This window comes from Crocuta crocuta, unplaced genomic scaffold (assembly GCF_008692635.1).
Source record: "Crocuta crocuta isolate KB4526 unplaced genomic scaffold, BGI_CrCroc_1.0 scaffold397, whole genome shotgun sequence".
In the NCBI taxonomy this organism is placed as follows: Eukaryota; Metazoa; Chordata; class Mammalia; order Carnivora; family Hyaenidae; genus Crocuta; species Crocuta crocuta.
The window spans coordinates 1,970,687-1,994,808 of record NW_027527387.1 but is presented as its reverse complement, the minus strand read 5'-3'; the positions used below and the strand labels follow the sequence as shown (position 1 = coordinate 1,994,808).

The 24,122-nt window shown below is 37.7% G+C and overlaps 1 protein-coding gene across 1 annotated transcript; it reads right to left on the bottom strand.

Annotated features, from left to right (window-relative positions):
- Positions 1 to 80: 80 nt before the first annotated feature.
- LOC144221693 (uncharacterized) lies at positions 81 to 24,122 on the bottom strand. Its single transcript, XM_077752227.1, has 4 exons — positions 24,075 to 24,122; positions 1,266 to 1,516; positions 489 to 980; positions 81 to 203 (listed from the first exon to the last, which is right to left on the bottom strand). Exons 2-4 carry the CDS (start codon positions 1,389 to 1,391, stop codon positions 81 to 83), a joined length of 741 nt encoding a protein of 246 aa, XP_077608353.1. The 5' UTR covers positions 1,392 to 1,516; positions 24,075 to 24,122.

Here is a 24,122-nt window from a genome sequence, read left to right as displayed (position 1 = left end):
TCTTATCCGGTTGTTGATCTAGGGCTCCAGTCCCGGAGAACTTTCTTGAGTAGCACTAACTGTGCAAAAGTTCACAACTACTAGGTGAGNGCGCCGGACATGGGCCGCTCCGCCGAGCCCGCGCAGCGCTGCCGCCTAGCTCGCCGCCCCGGGGGCGGACCACGAAGGGCTGTTAGGTGGTGGGTGCAGAGAACTGACTGCTTCTGGCAGGGGGGGGAAAAAAGTGTTTTCAGAGACCAGCACGCCACCCCTGCGGGACATTCCCTCCTCCTCCACTTCCCTCCCCCAAACCCCACCCCAAAAAACTTTTGATTTGAAACCCAGAGGAAAACTGCTGCCCCGCACGTTGACAGTGGTGGAGTTGGGGGGGCGGAGGAGGGTAGTCGGAGGCAGGCACTGAAAGGGGGCGGGGAAGGGAGACAGGATTTGGGAGCCCGGGGAAGGGGACCAAAGCCCTCCTCCTTCTGGCCCGGGAGACCACCACCTACCTCGGCATCCCCCCTAATTCTCTCAAAGCCCCTTCCTCCTCCTCCTCTTCCGCCCCGGAAAGTTAGCGAGGATCCAGCGGCTTCGGCATGTCGCCCCGGTGGCCTGGCGGCAGTGGCGGCCGCCCCTGCACGTCCCTCCCCGCCTCCCTCCGGCTCAGCCCAGGCACTGCAGTGGCTGCAACTGCGCCAGTGGCCGCTCTTTTGACTCCGTGTTCTCCGCCCTCTTTCCAGCCAGTTCAGTCGGGCCAGCTCCCCAATAAGGGGGACTGTTCCTCCTCTGGCTCTCTTTCCCCCTGCCTCCACTCCTCCACTCCCGAAACACTTCTCTCTCTGTGGCTCTTTCTTCATCACATCCGGATCGAGAGGCCTCGAACTCTTGGCGGGCCGCCCAAGGCTGGGGGCGGTGCAACGTGGGCTCCCTTGCCCTGCGCTGTCTGGGTCAGGAGGCCAAAGCCTGATGGACTGGCCCCGGGTAAGGGGCTCCTCTAGGGGCTGAGAGAAAAGAGGGAGGTGGCTGGTCCCTGTCTCCCCAGGCATTTTCCTGCCGAGACTTACCCCATTCCCTCTCTCCCAGCCTTTCTTCCCAATTCTGTCCCACACCCACTGAATATCTGGGAACTCCCTGAGTGAAGGAGAAAACTTTAGGGGTGACCATGCAAAACAAACAAACCAAAAATACAAATATTCATCGATCTTTTCCTGAGAGGATAAGCAAAAATATGGTTTTGAAACCCCGACCCTTAGCTCAGTGTTTAAAGTCTGTGCCTCCGAAGTTACCTTTATTCTCTTCTTTGGGTCTTTATTCTGGTCAAACAGGATCCTGGATTGGTAAAACCAGTTGCACTTGCTTGAATCAACTGGAGGCATCCAGGCAGACAAGGTTGACATCCCAGAAGTCACCATGGCCCAGGGCCCCAAGCCAGGCCTCTCTGCACACTGAATGGGTTCCGTGGGGAGGTAAACTTGTGGTTGGAAGTAAAAAGCCAACTAAGTCTCAGGCATTCTGATTGTAGCTTAATCCGATGAGCCTAGAAAAAACAGTACAGAGTAATTTGCAGATATAAAATACTTTAGTAATATATTCAGATAACTTTTGCTTTTTTCCATTGTAAGTGAAATGCAGAATTCATTTCTAGATAAGTACAAGAAACTCATTCTTCAAATCTCTAAGACAAGTGAGGAATCACAGTTATAAAAATTGAAGAAAATGTACACTGGACACAGTTTTGTAGGTGTATCAATGATATCCCAGGAATTTCATTTCCTTAAAAAACCCATTGGAATTGATTTCAACTGATTTAAAAAGCTCCATTCCTTTAAAGGGCCAGGGCAACCCAACCTGCTTTCAGTTAAACCTGAAGAACACAGCGTTGGAAGTTTCTGATGACAGTTGGTTCAGACTCTACATCTCAAGAGACAAATGACATTTTCCCTAATGACCTGTGACTAAAGTTTTTCTTCTAAGTTTAGAGATTTCAGAAATGGTGTGCATAAAAGTGCCTAAACTTTCCTGAAAACTTGTCCAGGGGCCCGGACTCCGGATTCTGCTTGATGGATGCAGATCAATTCTGAGAATGACTTGCAGTGCCATTGAGAATAAACGTTTAGGGAACATCACTGCTACAGCATCATGTGCAATCAAAGGAACAGGGTAGGAAGTAGCCACTCTGAAAGTTTGTTTTATCTTTTTGCACACTTCCTTGACTNAATTCTGAGAATGACTTGCAGTGCCATTTGAGAATAAACGTTTAGGGAACATCACTGCTACAGCATCATGTGCAATCAAAGGAACAGGGTAGGAAGTAGCCACTCTGAAAGTTTATCTTTTTGCACACTTCCTTGACTTTTTTTTTTCTGATCCCCTCACAAAGAGGTTATAGTCCATGAATATCAAGTTCTACAACTCTTCTAGAAATTCATAGTCACGATAAATATTTATTACTTTTAGACCGAGTGCTTGACGTTGCACACATGGTAGGGGATTCAATAAATACTTCTTGAATTTAAACATCTTACTTTTTAATGAGAGAGAAATAAAATTCAAATTAAAATATTAGGAATAAGTGAGAGGCTGTGTTATAGAATCATCAGGATGGTCAAATGCTGTATGTTGCTCAGCTGTGTGACTTTGGGCAACTTAGTCCAACTATCCCTTGGTTGCCTCATAAAGTAAAGATGATAAGAAAAATTCTTCACAGTATCCCATGAGGGCTGGTAAGATTACTATAAAAAATAGTTATAAAGTAAATAAAAATATAAATGAAAAATATAAAAATAAGTTAATTCTCCTATAGCATTTGGAATAATGTCAGGTATGAGGACAGGTACTCAAAGGTATGAACTGTTATTATACAGCAGAAGCATTTGAATGGATTATGCTGAACATGGTATGATGATTAGATCACAAGGGCCACAACACAATACCAGGTATTAGGGCTCCTGGGTGTCTCGGTCAGTTACGCATCCAACTTCGGCTCAGGTCAAGATCTCGCGGTTCCCGGGTTCCAGCCCTGCATCAGGCTCTGTGCTGACAGCCCAGAGCCTGGAGCCTGCTTTGGACTCCGTGTTCCCTCTCTTTCTGTCTCTCTCTCTTTCTCAAAATAAACAAACATTAAAATATATATATATATATGTGTGATATATATATGTGATATATATATGTGTGATATATATATATATATCAGGTATTATGCATATACTTTACACAGATTTTCTCACTGAATTCTTACATCAGCCATACCAGTCACTTGCCAGGCTTGCACTGCTAGAATTTAGAACTCAGATCTGTCTGTCTATAAGCCTATCTTGCTTCTTAAGGTAAACTCAGATCTTCCCTCTGGAAGGTATAAGGGTGGCATCTGATAAGCCAGGAATTAAGTGTGGGCTCCTGTGTTCCCCAAGCTGCCCATTTACCCTATCCCCTTGCTGTATTTGTTCAGTCTGATTAATTGCTTAGCTTGGTTCCTGATGAGCAACGTTCTGTGCCCTCTTCTTTCATTTAACAAATATGTCTGGAGGCAGAGGGCACTGTTGTGGGTGCTGGGGATGCAGCTGTGAGGATGATAAACGTGGCCACTGCCCTCATGGAATTTGCAGTTGAGAAATCAATAGGGATACACAACCACTTACACAACAGTTGTTGAGTGGCATGGCAAGACACGTTCTGGAATGCTAGGATAATAACCTAGCAGGGAGATGCAGTCTAGTCTAGGAATCAAGGGAAAGGTCCTGGAAAAAAATTATGTCTCTGCTGAGACCAGAAGAAGAAAGTGAAAGGGAAGGAACAGACTGCTCCAGGTAAAAGGACCCATGTGGGCAGAGGCCCGGAGGGTGGAAGGGAGCCAAGCATCCTTGAAGAACTGAAAAAGTTCAATGTAATGGGATAACCACTGCAAGGGAGGCAGTGAGGAGGGCAGAGCTGAAGAGAAAAACAGGGCTCTTACCAGACTGCAACAAGGAGGCTGTATTATCCAAATTTCCATTTCTAAAAGTCATTCTGGTATAACGTGTGAAACAACTTCGAGGCACGGAGATCGGAGCTAGGGAGGTGGTGGTGGGTGGGAATGAAGCCAAACAGAGCTAAGAGGTGGGGAGGAGAGGAATCCAAGGTGACTCCCAGGTTTCTGCATCTAGGTGGAGGGTGGTACCACCACCCACAGATATGGAAACATTTAGGAGAAGCAGGTTTGGGGAAAGCTACTGAATTGATTATGTAGATGATGTAGCCTCTGAGGTACCTACAACACAGCTAACTGGAATCATCCAGAAGGTTGCTAGCTGGGTTTCTGGAACATAAGCACACAGATGGTTCTCCACTGGCTGGGAGTTATGAGTGCCCAAGAGGAACATGTAGCATAAAAGCAGAAGGCTTCAGACAGCTAAGCCCTGAAATTCAATATGAATGTGTCCTCACTGGCCCCTCCACACCCTTCCCAATGCCGTAATGCTGTTATCTCCCTGCCTGGAGAACCACCACTATTTAGTCACTACTACCACCAGTGCCCAACCCATGACCCCAGATGCCCATGGGTATCACATGATGGCCTTTGTTAAGCCAGATTTTGCCATGTCTCATACTATAGTAATCTGGATGGGTATAATTTTTCCCTTGGCAATTAAATGCTCTGGCTTACAGCCTTCTACCATTAAATCTCAATATGTGGGATGCCTGCATGACTCGGCCGATTAGGAGTCCAACTCTTAAATTCCGATCAGGTCATGATCTCACAGTTCAGGGGTTCGATCCCTACATCCGGCTCTGTGCTGACAGTGTGGAACCTACTTAGGATTCTCATTCTCTCCCTCTGTGTCTGCCCCTTCCCTGCTCTTGCTCCCTCTTAAAATAAATAAAACTTTAAAAAATATATATTAAAAAAGTCCCAGTGTATTTTATAACCATTTCTTTCTAGTTATATGCACACTAGTGATGATCTAATGTGAACGCATTGTGAAAGATGTCTGACATGAACTAAACAGATAAAATGAACTAATTAAATGAGTTTATAAAGCATCATTATGAACTACTCAATGTCCATCATTCATTCAACACTCATCAAACATTTATTATACTATAAACTGGGCCACATGTTAAGTTCTGGAGCTAAATATTTTTATTTGACGTCTTGAAAAGCAGCTAAATTAGTTTTCACGTGGGCAAAGGGATAGTGGCCTAGCTCAAGTCAAAGTCAATATCCGTATGCAGGTATGTACACCCGTGTTATACAAGCAGGGTGTGTAACTAAGCGTGCATCCCAGGGGTGCACAAGACAATTCTCTGGAGTGTGAGAAGAAAATATGAGAAAAAATTCTAATATTAGCATTTATATTTGTTTTTATTATTTGTAAATTTGATCCTTGAAAATATTCTACAACTTATAAAACACATTAATACAAAAGCACTTGTGTATCATTTATAAACCTACATTAGGGGTTCATACTAAAAAATATTCTATCATTTGCTTTGTAAAAAAATAGTTAAAATGTTTTACACTATTCAAGGTACGTTCATTCAGTCATTCCCAGATTATTCCAAGGTTAGTTTTTCTAGAAAACATATATGCCTACCTAATTTATGTCGATGTGGGACTTTAGCAATCTCCAAACCCAGGGATGCAGAAATATCCCTAAGCCTCTAAATACCAAAAATAACCTTCATGACCTTCACATAGAGCCAACACAATAGCCATCTACTTTCCCAAACTCAACTTCTTTTTTTGTGAACATACACTTTCTAAACAAACTTTATTTTCTATTGTTTTAGCTCACAAAAAATTTAGGGCGCAGGGGCTTTGAGAAAAAGACATTAGCTAAGGGAGCTATTAGGTCAGAGAAAATGACAGCAGAAGAAATGGCAGATGACAGATAGGGAAGATACAGGAAAATAAACACGTCATAACAGTGCCTTTGTGAATTCAGTCCAGTGAAACAGTGAATGTTCCTAATGAGGTACCTAGGTCATTAAGAAAAGATTCAGTTATGTTAGTATTGCATTCTGTCTGAGGGAAGCAGGTCAGTATTTTTACATTCCAGGAAAAATTTCACCAAAAAATGTTCACATAAAAAAAATGTTGCTACTTGAAAGAGTATCTTTCACAGAATTACATTTTTATAGCTGCAAGGGAAATGAGCCACCGTGATTCCAGCCAATTTGTTTTAACTGTATTTCTCCACCTCCTAGTGCTTTCTCGAAGAGGAGAGGTCAAGTGGACAGGTTTCTGGAATCCCATTCTTACTTCAAATAGAGCACTTTCCTCTTTTTCTCTGTAACATTCTTATTAGTCCTCCCCTTAAAATTTTTTAAACGAGAAAACCAGTCTTTCTACTTTTTAAACATTTGAAAACCACCATCTTGTCCAACTCCTTCATTTAGCATGCAAAGAAATACAAAGACAAAGTTCATTAAGTTCAACAAATACATACTGAGTATTCACTATATGCCAAACCATATGCTGGCACTTCCTCTCTTCAAAAACAGGAGGGGCGCCTGGGTGGCTCAGTCTGTTAAGCGTCTGACTTCAGCTCAGGTCATGATCTCATGGTTCCTGGGTTCAAGCCCTGCGTCCAGCTCTGTGCTGCTAACGTGGAGGCTGCCTGGGATTCTCTCTCTCTCTCTCCCTGTCTCTCTCTACCCCTCCCTGACTTGCACTTTCTCTCTCTCTCAAAATAGAGGCTTAAAATAAACAAAATAAAAAAGTAAAAAACAAAAAAACAAAAACCAACAGAGAATATAGTAAGAGCTCATAGTGGAACCCTAGGGGCAGGGACAGGGAGCAGAGTGGGAGAGAACAGTCACATAAACAAGAACAGTAGCACAGGGGCAAAAAGAAAGTGGCACCTAACTGCTCAGGCGTAGGTGGGGAGACTCAGGGGATGTTTCAGAGTAAAGATGATACCAAGCAAAGTACTGCTGATGAGTAAGAGTTTGCCTGTCCCAAAGCTCAGGGAATTCCAGACAGAAAGGGTAATACATGCAAAGGCACAGGAGTGGGAAAACCCCACAGAAGCTAAATGACTTGGCATAGTTCGTTTAGTGGGTTCATGACAAAACTGGCACTAAGAACCTACATTTCTTGACATCCAGGCTTCATCCCATTATCTAGATAAGCCATGTAAATGAATTCATCATTTCTGAGGGATAGCAAAGAAAGGGCAGGCCTGTTCTTATACTTAGGAATTCCAAAGATTTTCTGTTGTCACTACATGACCGAAGAGTTGGGCAGAGGATCTCCTGTTGCTGAATTAGTTTGACTTGTCCTTTCCACCAAGCCCTGGCTTAGTGTCTCCTTCAGTTGGCTGACTGCTCTGGCCTGGGGCACTGGCCTTCAGGGTATTTCCTTGCTGTCACTGTACTTTTCTTCCCTGTTTTGAAGGAAGGGAGGGAGATATTAACCCACACAGTGGCACATGTCAGAGGAGAACAGTGTGAGTGAAGACAGAAATGAAAATGGGCATATTGTATGCAATAGACAATAAGGAGACTTTTTCTTGATAGACAGAAAGTAAACCTGGCTATACCAGGTATTGTGGAAAAGTAATGAACACATAGGCCCTTGAAAATGATAAGTGATTGGCTGAAACTACAATGCATGATGATCATGACAAAGACAATGAAAAGATAGTCAATCCTGGGACCTCCAATCAACGGTGGGTAAAAGGCAAGGTTTTCCTGAATATTCTCCCACTTTCCCTTATTTTCCTCTCTCCTACAGCCCCTGGTACCCAAGCACTTGGAGCCCCAAATTATTCTCTTGCTATCCCAGTTTCCAGCTTTAGACTCTGTGCAAAGAACATGCTAAAGTTTAAAGGAATGAATTCAGTTTAATGTATTAAATACAAAAATAAAAATAGTTGCTAGAATGAGGACCAAGAGTCCTATTCCTATGTTGATAGTACCCCAAAAATGTATTCAGGGCCATAAGGGGACACAGCCAGGCTACTTATTGCCACATTATTTTAGGGTCAGGGAGTAGGAGTCAGCCTGTATAGCTATCCCTGGGGAAGCGGGAAGTTAATGGGGTGGACGCAGAGCCTGGGAGGTTGTGTAACCATTAAAAGAAACAGATTATCGGCACAAGTTAGAAAAAAAAATGAATCCTTAAAACACTGTGTATTTAGTAAAAACAGTAAGAAACAATGTAACTTTAGCATAGCGCCAGTTATTAAAAATACACACATAAAAAACAGCAACACAGTTTGTAAGAATACACATAAGCAAGAGGACGTACACAACCACCTTACAATGGTAATCTAGAGGGGAAGGGAAAGAGTGAACAGGCATCAAAGAGAACAAAAATTCACAAGCAAGCGTCATGTACAAGAAAAGGAACTTGCAGACCAGTGATGATAAAGCGCCATGTACCAAGGTACCAATTAACTCACTTATTTCAGAGGTTCAAACCAAGGACAAGTACTACTGCCAATACCAGTACTATTACTATTGCTATTACTACTACAAGTATTAATAATAATAGACTTGCCTGAATTCATATTTTGTCTATTATCATTGCACTAAAATAACCAGAAGAAACTAAGATGTTGCGGTATATATATTGGGGAAGGGGTCTCTTACATATATCTTTAAAATTACTACAATTATAATTACCCAATTTATCTGTGTTAAAGGTCAGCACCACCCAAAACTTTGGCGACTACAGCCAACCTATACAAAGGCATGTCTTCTTTCCTCACTCTTGCATGGAGTGTTGTTGCCAGCTTATTGGTGGCCTCTAAAAAGATGGGTCTACATCTGAATCATCAAACCTGTGAATGTTTCCTTAGTTGGTTTAAAGGGTCTTTGTAGACATAAACAAGCACTTGAAAGGAAGAAATTATCCAGGTAGGCCTTCATTTCAATGCCAAGTGTGATGGTTATTTTTAGGTGTGCCCAGGTAAGCTGATTAAACATGATTTCTGAGTGTGTCTGTGAGTGGGTTTTTGAAAGAGATTAGTATTTGAATTGGTAGACTGAGTCAAGCAGGTGAACCTCTTCAATATAGGTGGGCATCATGCAATCCACTGAAGGACTAACTAGAAGAAAAAGGCAGAGAAAGGTTGAATTCGCTGACCACTGTGTGAGCTAGAACACCGGATCTTATCCTGTATTAAGCACTCTTAGTCCTCAAGCATTCAGACTCCAGGTGAAATCTGTCATTGGCTTTCTGGCTCAGGCTTTCACACTACACCACAGGCTTTTCAGGGTCTCCAGCTTGCACATCACAGACCCTGGGACTTCTTAATACTTTGTAACAAACCTCCTTATATATATAATATATATAAACATGGAAATATTTTTATATTTAAACATATATGTATATATGCATGTGTATGTGTATCAGGCATAGATGAGAAGGCACTATAAAGGTGAATGCAGAGATTAGAGTTAAAAGCACACAAGCCAAGGAAGCTGGCAGTTATCAGAAACCAAAAGAGGCATGGCACAGATTCTATCCCTGAGTCTCCAAGGACCTGGATCCCTATCAACAATTTCCCCTCTATAAACAAGGAAACAAAGTTTTAGAGAGGTAAAATAAGGAACATGTAAGTATTAGTTAAGTCCTGGTAGTACAGAATTATTTTCTTCAACTACAAGATGTCAGATATGCTGCTAAATGTTGGGATGCAGTGGAAAGTAAAGCCTTCACAGAGCTGTAGAGGCCTGGGGCAGGTAGACGTTCATCACACAAGCACACATACAAATATGTAAGGATAGATAGTGGTTACTGAGGAAAACAATGGGTGCTGGGAGAGTGGGCAAAGGGGCCTAGAATTAGAAACCAAGTCTCTGCTCTAAAGGAACCTAACAATGGGGAAAACCTAAGGAGATTGAAATATGGGTTTCATACTAGGAAGTAGCAACGGGGTCCTGTAATGGGCCTTAAGAGATGACACCAAAGCCCATCTGGAGGAAGAAGAATATCAAGAATAATACTGGCTTGGAGAAGAGCCTAGATGAGAAGGATTCAACCATAGGAAGAGGGGGAGGAAGGTAAAGTGGGAGCATTTAGAAAATTCCAAACCCTGTCCCTGTTTTGTATTTCTTACCACATGTGTACCTGATCTAAAACAGGACCTCATTTACACATTCCGGAAGCTTTTAGTTCATCTCAGAATTCTACCACAGGGATTTCTAGGCTCAGTTTTTTCAAGTTTTATTAAGTTTTTAAATTTTAATTCCAGTATAGTTAACATACAGTGTTATGATAAGTTTTTTTTAAAACTTTTTTTTAAAACTCTAATAATGAGAATGTTTAATTTTCCCCAGATGATCAGACATCGATCCATCTGAAGTATGCCCAAAATGCTATTAGCTATATGGTCGTGGCAAAATCTACCTGATAGCAGAAAAAAAAAAAGTATAGTTAGAAGGCTCATTTGTATTTACACCATAAACTGCACCACTGATGTCATCAATAGAATTATGTTGCCCCATGATGTTGCTGGAGTGGGACATTGGTTAGAGCCCCTTGGTGTCATTTATCTCTCTATCCTACAGTCTCTACTTGAAAAAAAAAAATATATATATATATGTACACATATATATACACACACATATATAGTACATATATATATACACATATATACATGTATGTATGTATGTAAGTATGTATGTATTTAGGGGCTCTTGGGTGGCTCAGTGGGTTAAGCATCCAACAGCTCAGGTCATGATCTCATTGTTTGTGAGTTCAGCCCCACATAGGGCTCTGCTCTGACAGCTCGGAGCCTGGAGCCTGCTTCGGATTCTGGGTCTCCTTCTCCTGCTTGTGTTCTTGCTCTCTCTCAATAGTAAGTAAATAAACATTTAAAAAAAGTGTTTTAAATATGTATTTATTTTGAGAGGGAGGGGGAGGGGGAAGGAAAGGAGGGAAGGGGTGGAAAGGAAGGGAGGGAGAAAGAAAGTCCCACATCAGGCTCACAATCTTGAGCCTGATGTGGGACTTGATCTCATGAATTGAAATCATGACTTGAGCCAAAATCAACAGTTGAATACTCACTGAGCCACCCAGGTGTCCCCTACAGTCTTTACTTTTTAAACTATGAAGAACAGATAATCTTTCCTGGGTCTCTCTGTAATGGAGAAGGAAGGGGGCATTTGGAAAGCCCACTACAAGTAAAGGTAATTTTCTAAATTACCTTTGGTAATTTTGGTTTATTGGTTGATTGGTGCTTATAAAGGTATGATTACAAAGTTATTTATAAATAGAAGGAAATCTGTCAACCACATAGAGCCATCATTAATGCCAAAGATGCTAAGAAAGAGAAGGTTGAAACAAACCATTACAAAATAAAACCATGAGACCTAAAATTGTGAGAAAACCTTTGGAATATTCTATTTGGTCTGTACTAAGACCCAGAGCACTCTCCTTTTAGATGCTAGCTGAGAGACATTGTCTATGATCATTCAGCATTACAGACACTACACCTCTTTCAAGTAGGATGTGAATATCTTCAGAACCAGAAGGAAGTCACTTCTTAGGACCACCTGGATATTTTTTTCTGTGATAAATCAATTTTTGGAGATTTTCTTAGCATAGCTTTTTAAAAGTCATTTCAAAAATTGAATATAATTCACAAAGTAAGCAGAACTATTTTAAAAGCAAGGCTATGTAAGATGTTTAAACTATGATTCTGAATTTTAGTTTAGCATAGTGAACACAAATCACTTCTTTTTTTGGGGGGGGGGGCTCTGCTCATATTTTCCAACACTCAGTGGTTCTTAAGGAGCCATATCTGCCCCTAGCCCCTTAAGCCCATCCGAGTAGAGAATGGGCCAAGGGAGAAGGAAGGCTTTTGATGAGAGAATGTGAAACCTTAATCCAAGAGAAAGATGAAAACTGTTGTATAACAGTCAGCAGTTTGAAATATTTCCCTCGTAGCCTTTAATCCAGGGAATCAGATATGTTAAAAAAACAAAAACAAAACAAAAATAAAACAAAAAAACCCCCAAACTCCACATTTTAACTGAGATGAAATGAAAGAAAACCATTTTTTTTTACGTGCTGATGACCTTAACATCATTGTTTTTGTTTGTTAAAATTCCTCCAAAAAGTAATAACCTCTACTTGTTAGAAGCTTGCTTCCAAGATTATGGATGATCCTCATAGCTATAGTAAAATTTTTACCTATGCATATGTAGTTTAGTGTATTCAGTAGAAGCCCAATGGTCATTTCAAAATACTGAATAAAAGAGATACAGTTTCTGTTCACATTACAAGTATTATTAAATATTTTAAATGTTTATTTACTTATTTTGAGAGAGCAAGAGAGAGACAGTGAGAGAGTGAGCGAGCGAGTGAGAGAGTGAGAGAGAAAGCGCACTGGAGTGGCAGAGAGAGGGAGAAAGAATCCCAAGCAGGCTTTGTGTGGACAGCATGGGGCCCCATATCAGGAAACCTGACATCATGACCTGAACTGAAATCAAGAGTCCAACACTTAACTGACTGAGTGACCCAGGTGCCCTCACATAAGAAGTATTTTTAAACCATTTTGTCTCCTTAGTTATTTTAAGTGTATAATAATAGTACTGTACTTGATAAAATTTAAAATATCAATATTTTAGAAAGCCAACTTTAGAAGTAATTATTTTCATTGGTTTGGGATGAGTTTTGTTAATGAAATAGCAAGCTAGTAAGTAATCAATTGTCCATACAATCAAGTTATAGCTATCATATAAAATTATAATATCACAGGCACAAATTTGTATTTTTGAAAATGATCCAGTTGACTAAGAAAATTGAATTAAAGTAGTTATTTAAATGTTTCCTTTAGTATTTAACTTCACAAATTGTAATGCCAATTTAATCATCTAGAACTTTGTAAAATTACTTCATTCCTCTGTCAATGTTTATATCATACACTTGTAACTACATTATGAAGATATATTTAAAGACTATTTTCTCTTTACCATCATGTAAATCCCTCATTATTAAATAAAATAATGCATGTGTACCAAAGGCCAGAATACATACACTTACTATTTCCTATACTAGCCACATTAGTAAGTGTTTGGGCAGGCAGCATTCTAAGATGACCTTGAATGATCTTCACCTCCTGTGCAGTCCCCTTTCCTTATGTAAGGGCTTACCTGTTGACTTGCTTGCAATGAGCTGAATAAGGCAAAAGTGATGGTATGTATAGAACTTTCATGATGAGCTGACAAAACCCTGAGAATTCCATCTTGCTAGCACTTTCTCTTGCTGGTACGCATGCTCTCATAAGGCCCTAAGAATAAAGAACTGTTGGGGGCCCTCAGTCAACAGCCCTCATGAACCTTCCCCAAAATCACATGAGTGAGTTTTGAAGCAGTTCCTCCCCAGCAGAGCCTTAAGATGAAATCACAGCCCAGCAGACACCTTGGTTTCAGTCTGTGAGAACCGTGAAGCAGTGAACACTTGCCTAGATGCATCACCCACGGAAACCACTAGTTCATAAATAGTTGTTGTTTAAGCCATGAAGTTTTGGGGTCATTTGTAATGTTGATAGAATTTAGAAAGTTTTTTTTTCTTTCTGAATCCACAAAGTACAACAGAACACCATTCAGAACTATAGAAAACTTAATTAAGCCTTGGAAATTGCCTTAATGCCCAGCACTTAGGCTGATGTTCCAGGAACAAAGGATCACTGCTCCTTTGGTTTTCAATCCAAATAAACATGGAAGTTGTCCTTCAGCCAAAGTTTAAATGTGGGTTTACTCTTAATGTCTGCATTTTTTTTATCACACCTATATGTAAATAAGTGCATTCTTTTATCTCTCTACAGCATCAGATCTTCTGATTTTTTTTTAAAATTAAGATATATAATCAAATACAGTTATAAATGTTGAAAGAAATTTTGAAAATTATATACATCTATGTAACCATCACCCAAAACACGGAAGCAACCTGTGTCCATTGATGAATAAAAAGTGATATAGGTATATACACATATATGTATATGCCACATACAAAGGAATATTATTCAGTCATAAAAAAGAAAATCATGCCATTTATGACAACTTGGATGGATCTTGGGGGCATTATATTAGGTGAAATAAGCCAGAGAAAGACAAATACTGTGTGGCATAACTTATATATGGAACATTTTTGTTTGTTTTTTCTTATTTAGAGAGCAAGTGGGGGAAGGGCAGAGAGAGAGGGATAGAGAGATTCCCAACTGAGCTCTGCACCAACAGTGGGGCTGGAACTCAAAAACCATGAAATCCTGACTTGAGCCGAAATCAAGAATCAGACACTCAACTGACTGAGCCACCCAGGTATCCCCATATGGAACATTTTTTTCAAAAAAGCTGAACTCATGAAAACAGTAGAAAGGTAGTAGCCAGGTGCTGGAGGTGGAGGAAATAGGGAGAGGCTGGTAAAAGGATACAAACTTCTGGGTATGAAAATAAGGTGTGAGGATTCAATGGAAAATATGACAACTACAGGTAATGTTGTTCTCTATACTTGAAATTTGCTAAGAGTAAAACTTAAACATATATAATATATACATATTTATATATGTCATATATATACATTCAGGTTGATGGGTGTGTTAATTAACTAGACAGGGTGTGTCTCTTCACAATGTATATACATATTAAATCACCATAATGTAAATCACTTTAAATATCTTATAATTTTATAAATCAATTGTACCTTAATAAAACTGAAATTAAAAAAAAGAAAGCCCATACCTTGGCCCCCCACCAGAAAAACAAGAATTAAAAGGGATTATACATACAATTCCACACATGCAATTCCTCTGTTTGTAATCTAAAAGAAATCATGATTTTGTAGAAAAATATTAACTACCAAAATTAGCACATGTGGGAAAACGTATCAAATGAGTTACCACTAAAGAAACTGGAAAAGTGATTAAAGTACTACTATTGAAAAAGGCAACAGAATTACACAGGTTCATCATCTACTTTCATTTAACTTTCAAAGAATAGACAAATTAAATGCCAAATATGCTATTATAAAGTGAAAAAGGTGTAAAAGTTTTCTATGCCTTGTGTAAAGGCTGAAATAACATGAACTTTCAAAGCTAGTAAACATAAATAATACAGATAAATCTCATTTATAATACATTAAAACTTTAAATGAAGTTATACCAAATAGAATCTACCATGCCGCAAAAGAATAACAGTGCATATAAATATATTTATTCCAATACTGCAAGCATGATTCTGTACTGAGAAATCTGTCAACTTAATAAAATATGTCAAATAATTTAAAGAGAATAATGCCAAAAAAGCATTTGATAAAATTCAACAGTCTTCTACCTGTAAAGTAGAAGGAATTGAGAAAATTACTTAAATGCAATATCCTCTAATAAAATCAAGAGCAAATATTATTCTCAATAGCTAACACTAAACACAGTTTAATAAAAAGTATTAAATACTGTTATTATTTAATATTGTCCTCAGAGTCCAGAAAATTTAATACAAATGAAAATTAAACAGTCAGTATAAACATGATGGGAGGTGGTGGTAAAATTCTCTTTTTGCTTAAGTTGGATTGTATACGTAGAATTATATTAGTAAAAACAGTAAATACTGTAATGGTAGTGTGGATAGATGTAAAATAAGTATGGTTTTTTGAAATCCAGTAACTTTTCCTTCAGCAATGAGATTGTTATTCCTTGCCTAATACTGATAAAAATTATGAAGTCACTAGAGATAAATTTAAGACATATGACCTATACAAAGAAAAGCGTAACATCCTACTAACAGGCATAACAAAATCTGAACAAATGGGAAGACAGAGTATGTTCCTGGAGGAGAAGTTTATAATATTATAAAGTGACATTCCTCTTAAATGTAATTTATACATTTAATGTTTTTCTAACTAGAAATCCAGTTGCATTTTTTTGTTTTCTCTTTAATTTGGGGTAAAATGATCTTAAAATTAATATGGAAAAATAAATACCAGAGAAGAGTTGTATGAACCCCCCATATACTCTAAAGAAGAACATGGAGGGGGGTTACCAGTTATCAGAAATCTCTATACAGTCACAGTAATCAAGTTAATATGGTGTTGACAGGAATGAAGAGAGATCAGTGGAACAGATCCAGACATAACTTATATATATGACAAATACTGTCTTTCAATTTAATAAGGGGAAAGATTAATAAATGATGCTGATATAATAATTTATCTTTTATAACTTTATTTTAATCCAAAGGCAAACAATTTCAAATGGATTTAAATGTAAAAAATATAGATCTTTGTAGAAAACTAAGCAGTTACATATATAATATGTAAATAAAACTACAACTATAGAGGAAACTCAAGTATGTATACAGGATATGGTGATGGGAAACAACAATATCCATTGTTTTAGTCAACACTACTAATTGCAATGCTGGTGGTAATAGGAGAAAAAATACTTTAAAAAATAATCAACTTTAATTAAAAATTACATACACTACTCTACCTACCCATGACAATCCCTAGGAATCTATCCTATAGAAATATAATTTTCAGTAGGTAAGGATACATGTACAACGATATTTATGGCAACACTGTGCTCAGGGAAAAGAACTGGAAATAATGTGAATATCATCATTAAAAGAACCATTGAATATATTGTGTCATGATCCATACCAAAGACTAGTTATCAGATCTTTACAAAGAAAGAATTAAAGCTCATTTGAAACAGTTCCCATACTGTTGAGCTACAAAAGCAAAATATAAACAAATATGTTTAATATGCTATTGTATAAAACACATACCAAAAAAGAAAAAAGTCTCTTAGGTATAGACATGAAATATACATGTATGTGTAAATGTATTATATAACCTAACTTCTATTGTTAAACAACTCCAGGGGCACAATTCATATATGTGAAGCTTTGTATATGATGACTGCATATTTTTGTGTCTTTGGTTATAAACACCAATATGGATATAATATGCATGCAGAGGGGCACCCGGGTGGTTCAATCAGTTAAGCGTCTGACTTTGGCTCAGGTCATAATCTCATAGTTCATGAGTTGGAGCCGCACATCAGGCTCTGTTCTAACAGCTAATCTGGAGCCTGCTTCAAATTCTGTGTCTCCTTCCCTTTCTGACCCTGCACTGCTCACGCTGTCTCTCTCACTCTCTTTCTCTCTCAGAAATAAATAAAACATTAAAAACATATGCACGCAGATGAGGAAGCAGAAACAAATGTAGATGTAGAGAGGTGCCTGGAGGGCTCAGTCAGGTGAGCATGTGACTCTTGATTTTGGCTCAGGTCATGACCCCAGGGTTGTGGGATGGAGCCCTGCATCAAGCTCTGCAAGGAGCATAAAGCCTGCTTGGGATTCTCTCTCTCTCCCCTATGCTTAATCTCTCTAAAATAACCCCACAAATGTAGATATAAGATAAATTTATATATGATGGTACATACATAAAAATTTAGAAACATGATCTTTAGTTAGTGACATTACTATGTTATTAACATCCTAGGTGTTGGGAGGATGAAGAAAGTCTTTTGAAAGAGACAAAAGGAAAAAAGAAAAAGACTACATGTACACACATACACACACTACCAAGATGTCTAATTTTATGCCACCTATAAATTTATATCTGTGTGTTATATATATGTTAATAAAAATGAAAGGACAGAAATTCATTTCTGAAATAATGAGATTTAACATTTATGGAACTTTTGTGCTTAGCCCTTAATCAGCATGAGCTCATGGAAGTAATCATCATTGACTGGCTATGTAAATTTAACTCATGAGAGTATTTCTCAATTTTTCACCCTACTTCATTAAAATCTGAGTATTACTTTATTGTTCATTTATTCACCTGACCTGTGACAGAGGACATTGATAATTGCTTAATAAAGCAGATAAACCATCTCTACTTGCATATTATCTTTACTCACGGTGCATCTTCATTCTTTTCCTCATAAGCATTCAACATTGCTAGGGTCAGTTAGGAGCCTGTGATAGTGAGAAATGGATAAGAAATGCACACATACAAAGAAGAGCCACTAGAAAATAAGTAGACAATAATTTGGTAGTGGATTCCAAATTAAAACATGCCGTTAGGTCTTTGGACAAGTTACATGACATTACTATGCATGAGAATTTTAAAAAAGTGGGTTCAGTAAGTGATTTTTAAGACCAAGATCTTTAAGATTTCCTAATTCTTTCCCTTCTGCTCACAAATATTCAGATTTGAAAATCTATGCTCCTTTCTATAAAAGATAAATCCTCTAACTTCTGGCAAATGGTAGGTATATATTTATGTGTATTACTTCTCCATTGTTGAACATCACCCCACAACCTAGTGGTTTAAAAACACTAATATTTACTATTTAATAGTTTCTGTAAACTAGAAAATCGGGCATGGTTTAATTGGCTCCTCTGGCTCTCTCAAAAGGATGCAGGCATCTCATGGCTCCACTGTGAAGGATATGATTCCCACTTCACTCATGAGATTACTGATAGAATTCAAATTCCAGATCTAATATTCCTCCTCCTTTTAATTTGATCAATTATTGAAGTAAGAAGCCATAATGGATAATCTCCCATCTCAGGGAACTCCAGATTGTCTCTAGGAACAATCAGGGGCCTCTAGTATCGAAGGTGACCTCCTATTGAACATAAGCAGAAAGCTGGGATTCTTAGCCATACAAATAAATGAATTCTACCAACCGCCTGAATGAGCTTGGAAGCAGATTCTTCCCCAGAGGAACTTCCAGGTGAGAGCTCTGCTCAGCAGAAACCTTATAACTTTAAGCACAGGATTCAACTACCCTATGCTTGGACTCCTGACCCATGAGAACTGTGAAAAAATAAATGTATACATTTTTTATGCTGCTAAACTTTGGTAATTTGTTGTGCACATTGAAAATGATTACAGCCTTTATTGATTCTTGAGAGAGAGATTGCAAGGGGGAAGAGGCAGACAGAGGGGGGGAGAGAGAATATCAAGCAGGCTTTGCACTGCCAGCACAGGGTGCAACACAGGGCTTGATTTTGCGAACTGTGAAATCATGACCTGAGCTGAAATCCAAAGTTGGATGCTTATGCAACTGAGCCACCCAGGCGTCCCTGATTATTTTTCTTGAAAATGCATCACATTTTCCTCATTCTTTGTATGTCAAATAATTGCAGATTGTATCCTGGGTATTAAGTGTTATATTGTAAAGATGCTGAATTCCTTTATATTCCTTTGGTTGTTTGTGTTTTTTTTTTTTTTTTTTTTTTTTTTTTTGTCTTGGTAGATAATTAACTTGATTTGATTTTCAAACTGAAAACTTTGCCTCAACTATGGTATCTCAGATCACAGTTCCACTTTCCAGTTCTGAAGTATAATTTAGAAACTTGGACAGAGTTTATACAGAGAATCTAGGCTTCCTCTTCTCTAGTTCTTTAATTATCATGGTTACTTGTCATTTTGTATGACAGTGGGCATCTTGAGCTCTTCTCTGATTCCTTACACCAGAAAGATTATGGTTTTATACTGGAACTTCAACTTTCTGCCTTTAATCCAAAGTTTACAAAAACCAAGAACTCAAATCATGCCATTTCCTTCCTTAATTCAAGTTTTTATTTCCCTCCAAATTATCTCACCTTTTGTCCATTGTCTTTATTCATAGTTTTCAGGTAGTTTTGTTGTTGTCGTTGCTGTTTTTGGGATTTTTTGGTAGTATTTTCCTCAAAATTGATCATTGTAATATGTGAAAGGACTAGCCCTTAGAAGCTTATTCTCCCTTATAGGAAGTGGATCCACTAAACTTCTACTTTGATCAACAGATCACAGGTCCAAAATACTAAACATTTCATTTTATTCAACTGTAAGCTGTACCATCTAATCTACACCATTTTCTGTTTATAGACCAGCTAATGTTCTGTAACAAAACATTACTCATCACATTGCTGTGAAGTATCAATGGATTCAAAGGCTTGCTAAATTTGTGGTATATGTTTAATGTGTATTCAGACTTATACCATAATAGGTCTCTATTTCTTCAGTATTTTCAGTGAATCAGTATTTAAATGTTTTTTTTTTTTAAATTTCTGAGAGAGAGAGAGAGAGAGAGAGAGAGAGAGAGGCAGAGTGAGCAGGGAAGGGGCAGAGAGAGAGGGAGACACAGAATCTGAAGCAGGCTCCAGGCTCTGAGCTGGCTGTCAGCACAGAGCCCGACGCGGGGCTCGAACCCTCGAACCGCGAGATCATGACCTGAGCCGGATTCGGACGCTTAACCGACTGAGCCACCCACGTGCCCCAGTGAATCAGTATTTAAAAAACCATATGTTCTGACTTTTGGACCCTCACTATATATTGAACCCATAACACGTGTCTATTATTCTTCATATATATTCAGAACATATCTTTATTAACAGTTCCTTTGGAATCATTATCCAATGTATGCTGTAACTGCATATTAACAGTGGAATTCATTTGCATAATATGAGTTTATATTGAATGCATAGCAAAATCTTTATATTCAAAACCTATTTACTTAAACACATTAGTTACTATTCTACCTAATACTATTCTAGCATTTATTAAATGCTATTTTTAAATTTTATAGTAGAAATTAATAGAAAATACAAGTTGTCAGGGGGTTATATGATCAAAGTTTATTTATTTATTTTTTTAAAACTAGATCCTTCCTGCTGGTATCCTCAAGAGAATATATCAATTTAGGTAAAAGAGTTGGCAATTTTATTTGTAATGAAATTACTTTCATTGTGTTCATCACATAGCTGTTATTCTGAACTATTCTCTAACAGATGTCAAAGTTTGGATAACTTCCAAAGTTGCCCAATTTTGCAAGTTGTAAATGAAATTACATCTATAGCCATTTAACAAATCATATGGTATCACAGCTAGCTAGTTTTTCATCAACTGCAAGAACCCAAAAATTACCTAATCTTTTAGGTAATTTTGTGAATTACCTAACATTGTGAATATTGTGAATACAACATGTCCTTTACTTTCCTGATGAATCTTTGTAGGCCATCTGGTCACCAAGTAAACAGAGGCAGAAGATCTGTGAGTTGTGTGATTGTCAATACCTGAGATAGTGTTACAAGGCCACAAACTGAATGACTTTACGTAGCTGAGAAATGTCAAGGGCTCTCTAGGAAAGTATTTTATGTCCCATTAAGTACAATGAAATGAAATTTCACAATAGTACAAAACAAAAAAGATGGGCCTCTGCATTCAGGCAGTGTGTTATCATGAGCATGAAATCTAAGACATCTAGTTGGAAGACTCCATTTATGTGCAATGTACCAAAGTTACTTCATAATCTAAATAATATTGCTTTAGACAGTAGTCACTATTGTCATTAATAGGTACTCATATGATTAATACAAAAATTAAACATTTGCTACTAGGCATTTAAGTACATTTAATACTGTCTTAACTACAAAATTAACTGTCACAACATTCAAAAGAATTCTCTTAAATCCAAAATTTTCCATTCATAAAGTAGCTTTTTCTTAAACATAACCAGATTACTATTAAAATTATTAAAAGTATAAAAACTGTCTGTAGAAATGAGTATTGAAAACAGGGATGGAAACAAACAAGGATGCCTAGTCTTTCTACTTTTATTCAACATAGTAATAGAAGTCTTAACCACAGCAATTAGATGAGAAAAAGAAATAAAGGGCATCCAAATTGGAAAGGAAGAAGTAAAATTGTCATCATTTGCAGATGACATCATTTTATATATAGAAAACTCTGAAGACTTCAGCAAAAAACTTAGAATTCATCGTTGGATTTGGTAAAGTTATAGGATACAAAATATACAATAAAGAGCAATTGTGTTTCTATACACTAATAACTAAGTAGCAGAAAGAAAACTTAAGGTAACAATCCTATTTACAATTGCATCAAGAAGAAAACCTAGGAACAGGTTTCACTAAGGAGATTAAAGACCTATACACTACCAACTGTAAGGCATTGATGAAACTGAAGAGGATCCAAATAAATAGAAAGATATTTCATACTCATAAACTGGAACCATGAATATTGTTAAAAATGTCCATATTACTTGGGACACTTGGGTAGCTCCATTGATTAAGCATCCAACTTCAGCTCAGGTCATGTGGTTGGTGAGTTTGAGCTCCATATCAGGCTTGCTACTGTGAGCTTCTCAGTACAGAGCTGGCTTCAGATCCTCTGTCCCCCTCCCTCTGCCCCTCACCTACTTGTGTTCTCTCAAAAATAAGTATTAAAAAAAGTCTTTATTACCTAAAGTGGTCTACAGATTGAATAAAATCCATATCAAAATGCCAACAACATATTTCATAGAACAAGGACAATCAAACCTAAAATTTGTATGGAACCACAGAAGACCTCAAATAGCCAAAGAGAAAGAACAACAAAGCTGGAGGTGTCATGCTCTTTGATTTCAAACTATATTACACAGTTATAGTAATCAGAACAGGATGTATTGGCATAAAACACTCCTTTATGACAAAGGAGCCGAGAATATAAAACAGGAAAAAGATAGACTCTTAATAAGTGATACTGGAAAAAAATCAGACAGCCACATGCAAAAGAATTATTTTATATTATTTCATATCAGACACAAAATTAACACAAATGATTAAAGACTTCAAAGTAAAGCCTGAAACCAACTCATAGAGAAAGAAAATATATACAGGATAAGCTCCTTGACATAGGTGTTGGTGATGATTTTTGGGGTTTGACACAGGAAGCAAAGTCAACAAGAGCAAGATAACAAGTGAGATTGCATCAACCTAAAAATCTCCTGCATGGCAAAGGAAACCATCAACAAACAAAAAGATCAACAAAAGATTAAAACAAAAACAAAAAAGATCATACCAAATGGGAGAAAATATTTGCTAACCATTTATCTGATAAGGGGTTAATATCCAAAATACATAAAGAACTCCTACAACTCAATAGAAAAGAACCTGATTCAAAAATGAGAAGATCTAAATAGGTATTTTTCTGAAGAAGGCAAATACAGAATACAGATAGCCAACAGATTCATGAGAAGATTTTCAACATCACTACTCACCAGAGGAATGCAAATCAAAATCACGGTATTACCTGACACCTATTAGAACAGCTTTTTTATATTATTATTATCAAAAAGACAAGAAATACCAAGTGTTAGTGAGGTTGTGGAGAAAAGGAAACCCCCTGTGCACTATTGACAGTAATATAAACTGGTTCCGCCATGATAAAAAAAAAATAAAGTTTGAAAATTCCTCAAAAAAAAAAAATAGAACTCTAATATGATCAGCAGTTCCACTTTTGGGTATTTATCCAAAGAAAATAAAAACACTAACTTGAAAATATATTTGCACCCTCCTATCCATTGCAGCATTTACAATAGCCAAGATGTAGTGACAATGTAAATGTCTATTAATGGATAAATGGATAAAGAAAGTACGGTATAGATAAGCAAGGAAATATTTTTCAGCCTTAAAAAAATGACAGAAATCCTGCCATTTGTGACAATATGAATGTACATTTAGGGAATTATGCTAAGTGAAATAAATCAGACAGAAAAAGACAAATACTATATAATCTCATATGTAGAGTCTATAAATCAATACAAAAACCTAATACATCCTTACAGAAAGCAGACTGCTGGTAGCCAGAGGTAGTGGATGGGGAGTGGGTAAAATGGGTAAAGGGGGTCAAAAAGTACAAACTTCCAGTTATAAAGTAAATAATGGAACGAAATATACAGGATGTTGCTTGTAGTTAATATCGTATTGGCTATTTGAAAGTTGCTAATCGAGTAGATGTTAAAAGTTCTCGTCACAAGAAAGAAAGTTTTATAACTATATGGTGACAGATGTTAAACAGACTTATTGTGGTGATTTCACACTATGTAAAAATATTGAATCATCATGTTGTACATCTGAAACTAATATGTTATAGGTCAGTTATATTTCAATAGAAATAGGAACACAGAGAAATGTGTTAATATACATTTTAAAGAAAATAGTACTTATCATTTTTTACATGTATTTCATTTATTTAAATTCAGGTTAGTTAACATAGTGTGTAGTATTGGTTTCAGGAGTAGAGCCCAGTGATTCATCACTGGTTTCCATACAGCATCCAGTGCTCATCCTAACAAGTGCCCCCCTTAATGCCCATCACCCACCTTCTCTCCAGCAACCTTCAGTTTGTTCTCTGCATTTAAGAGTCTCCT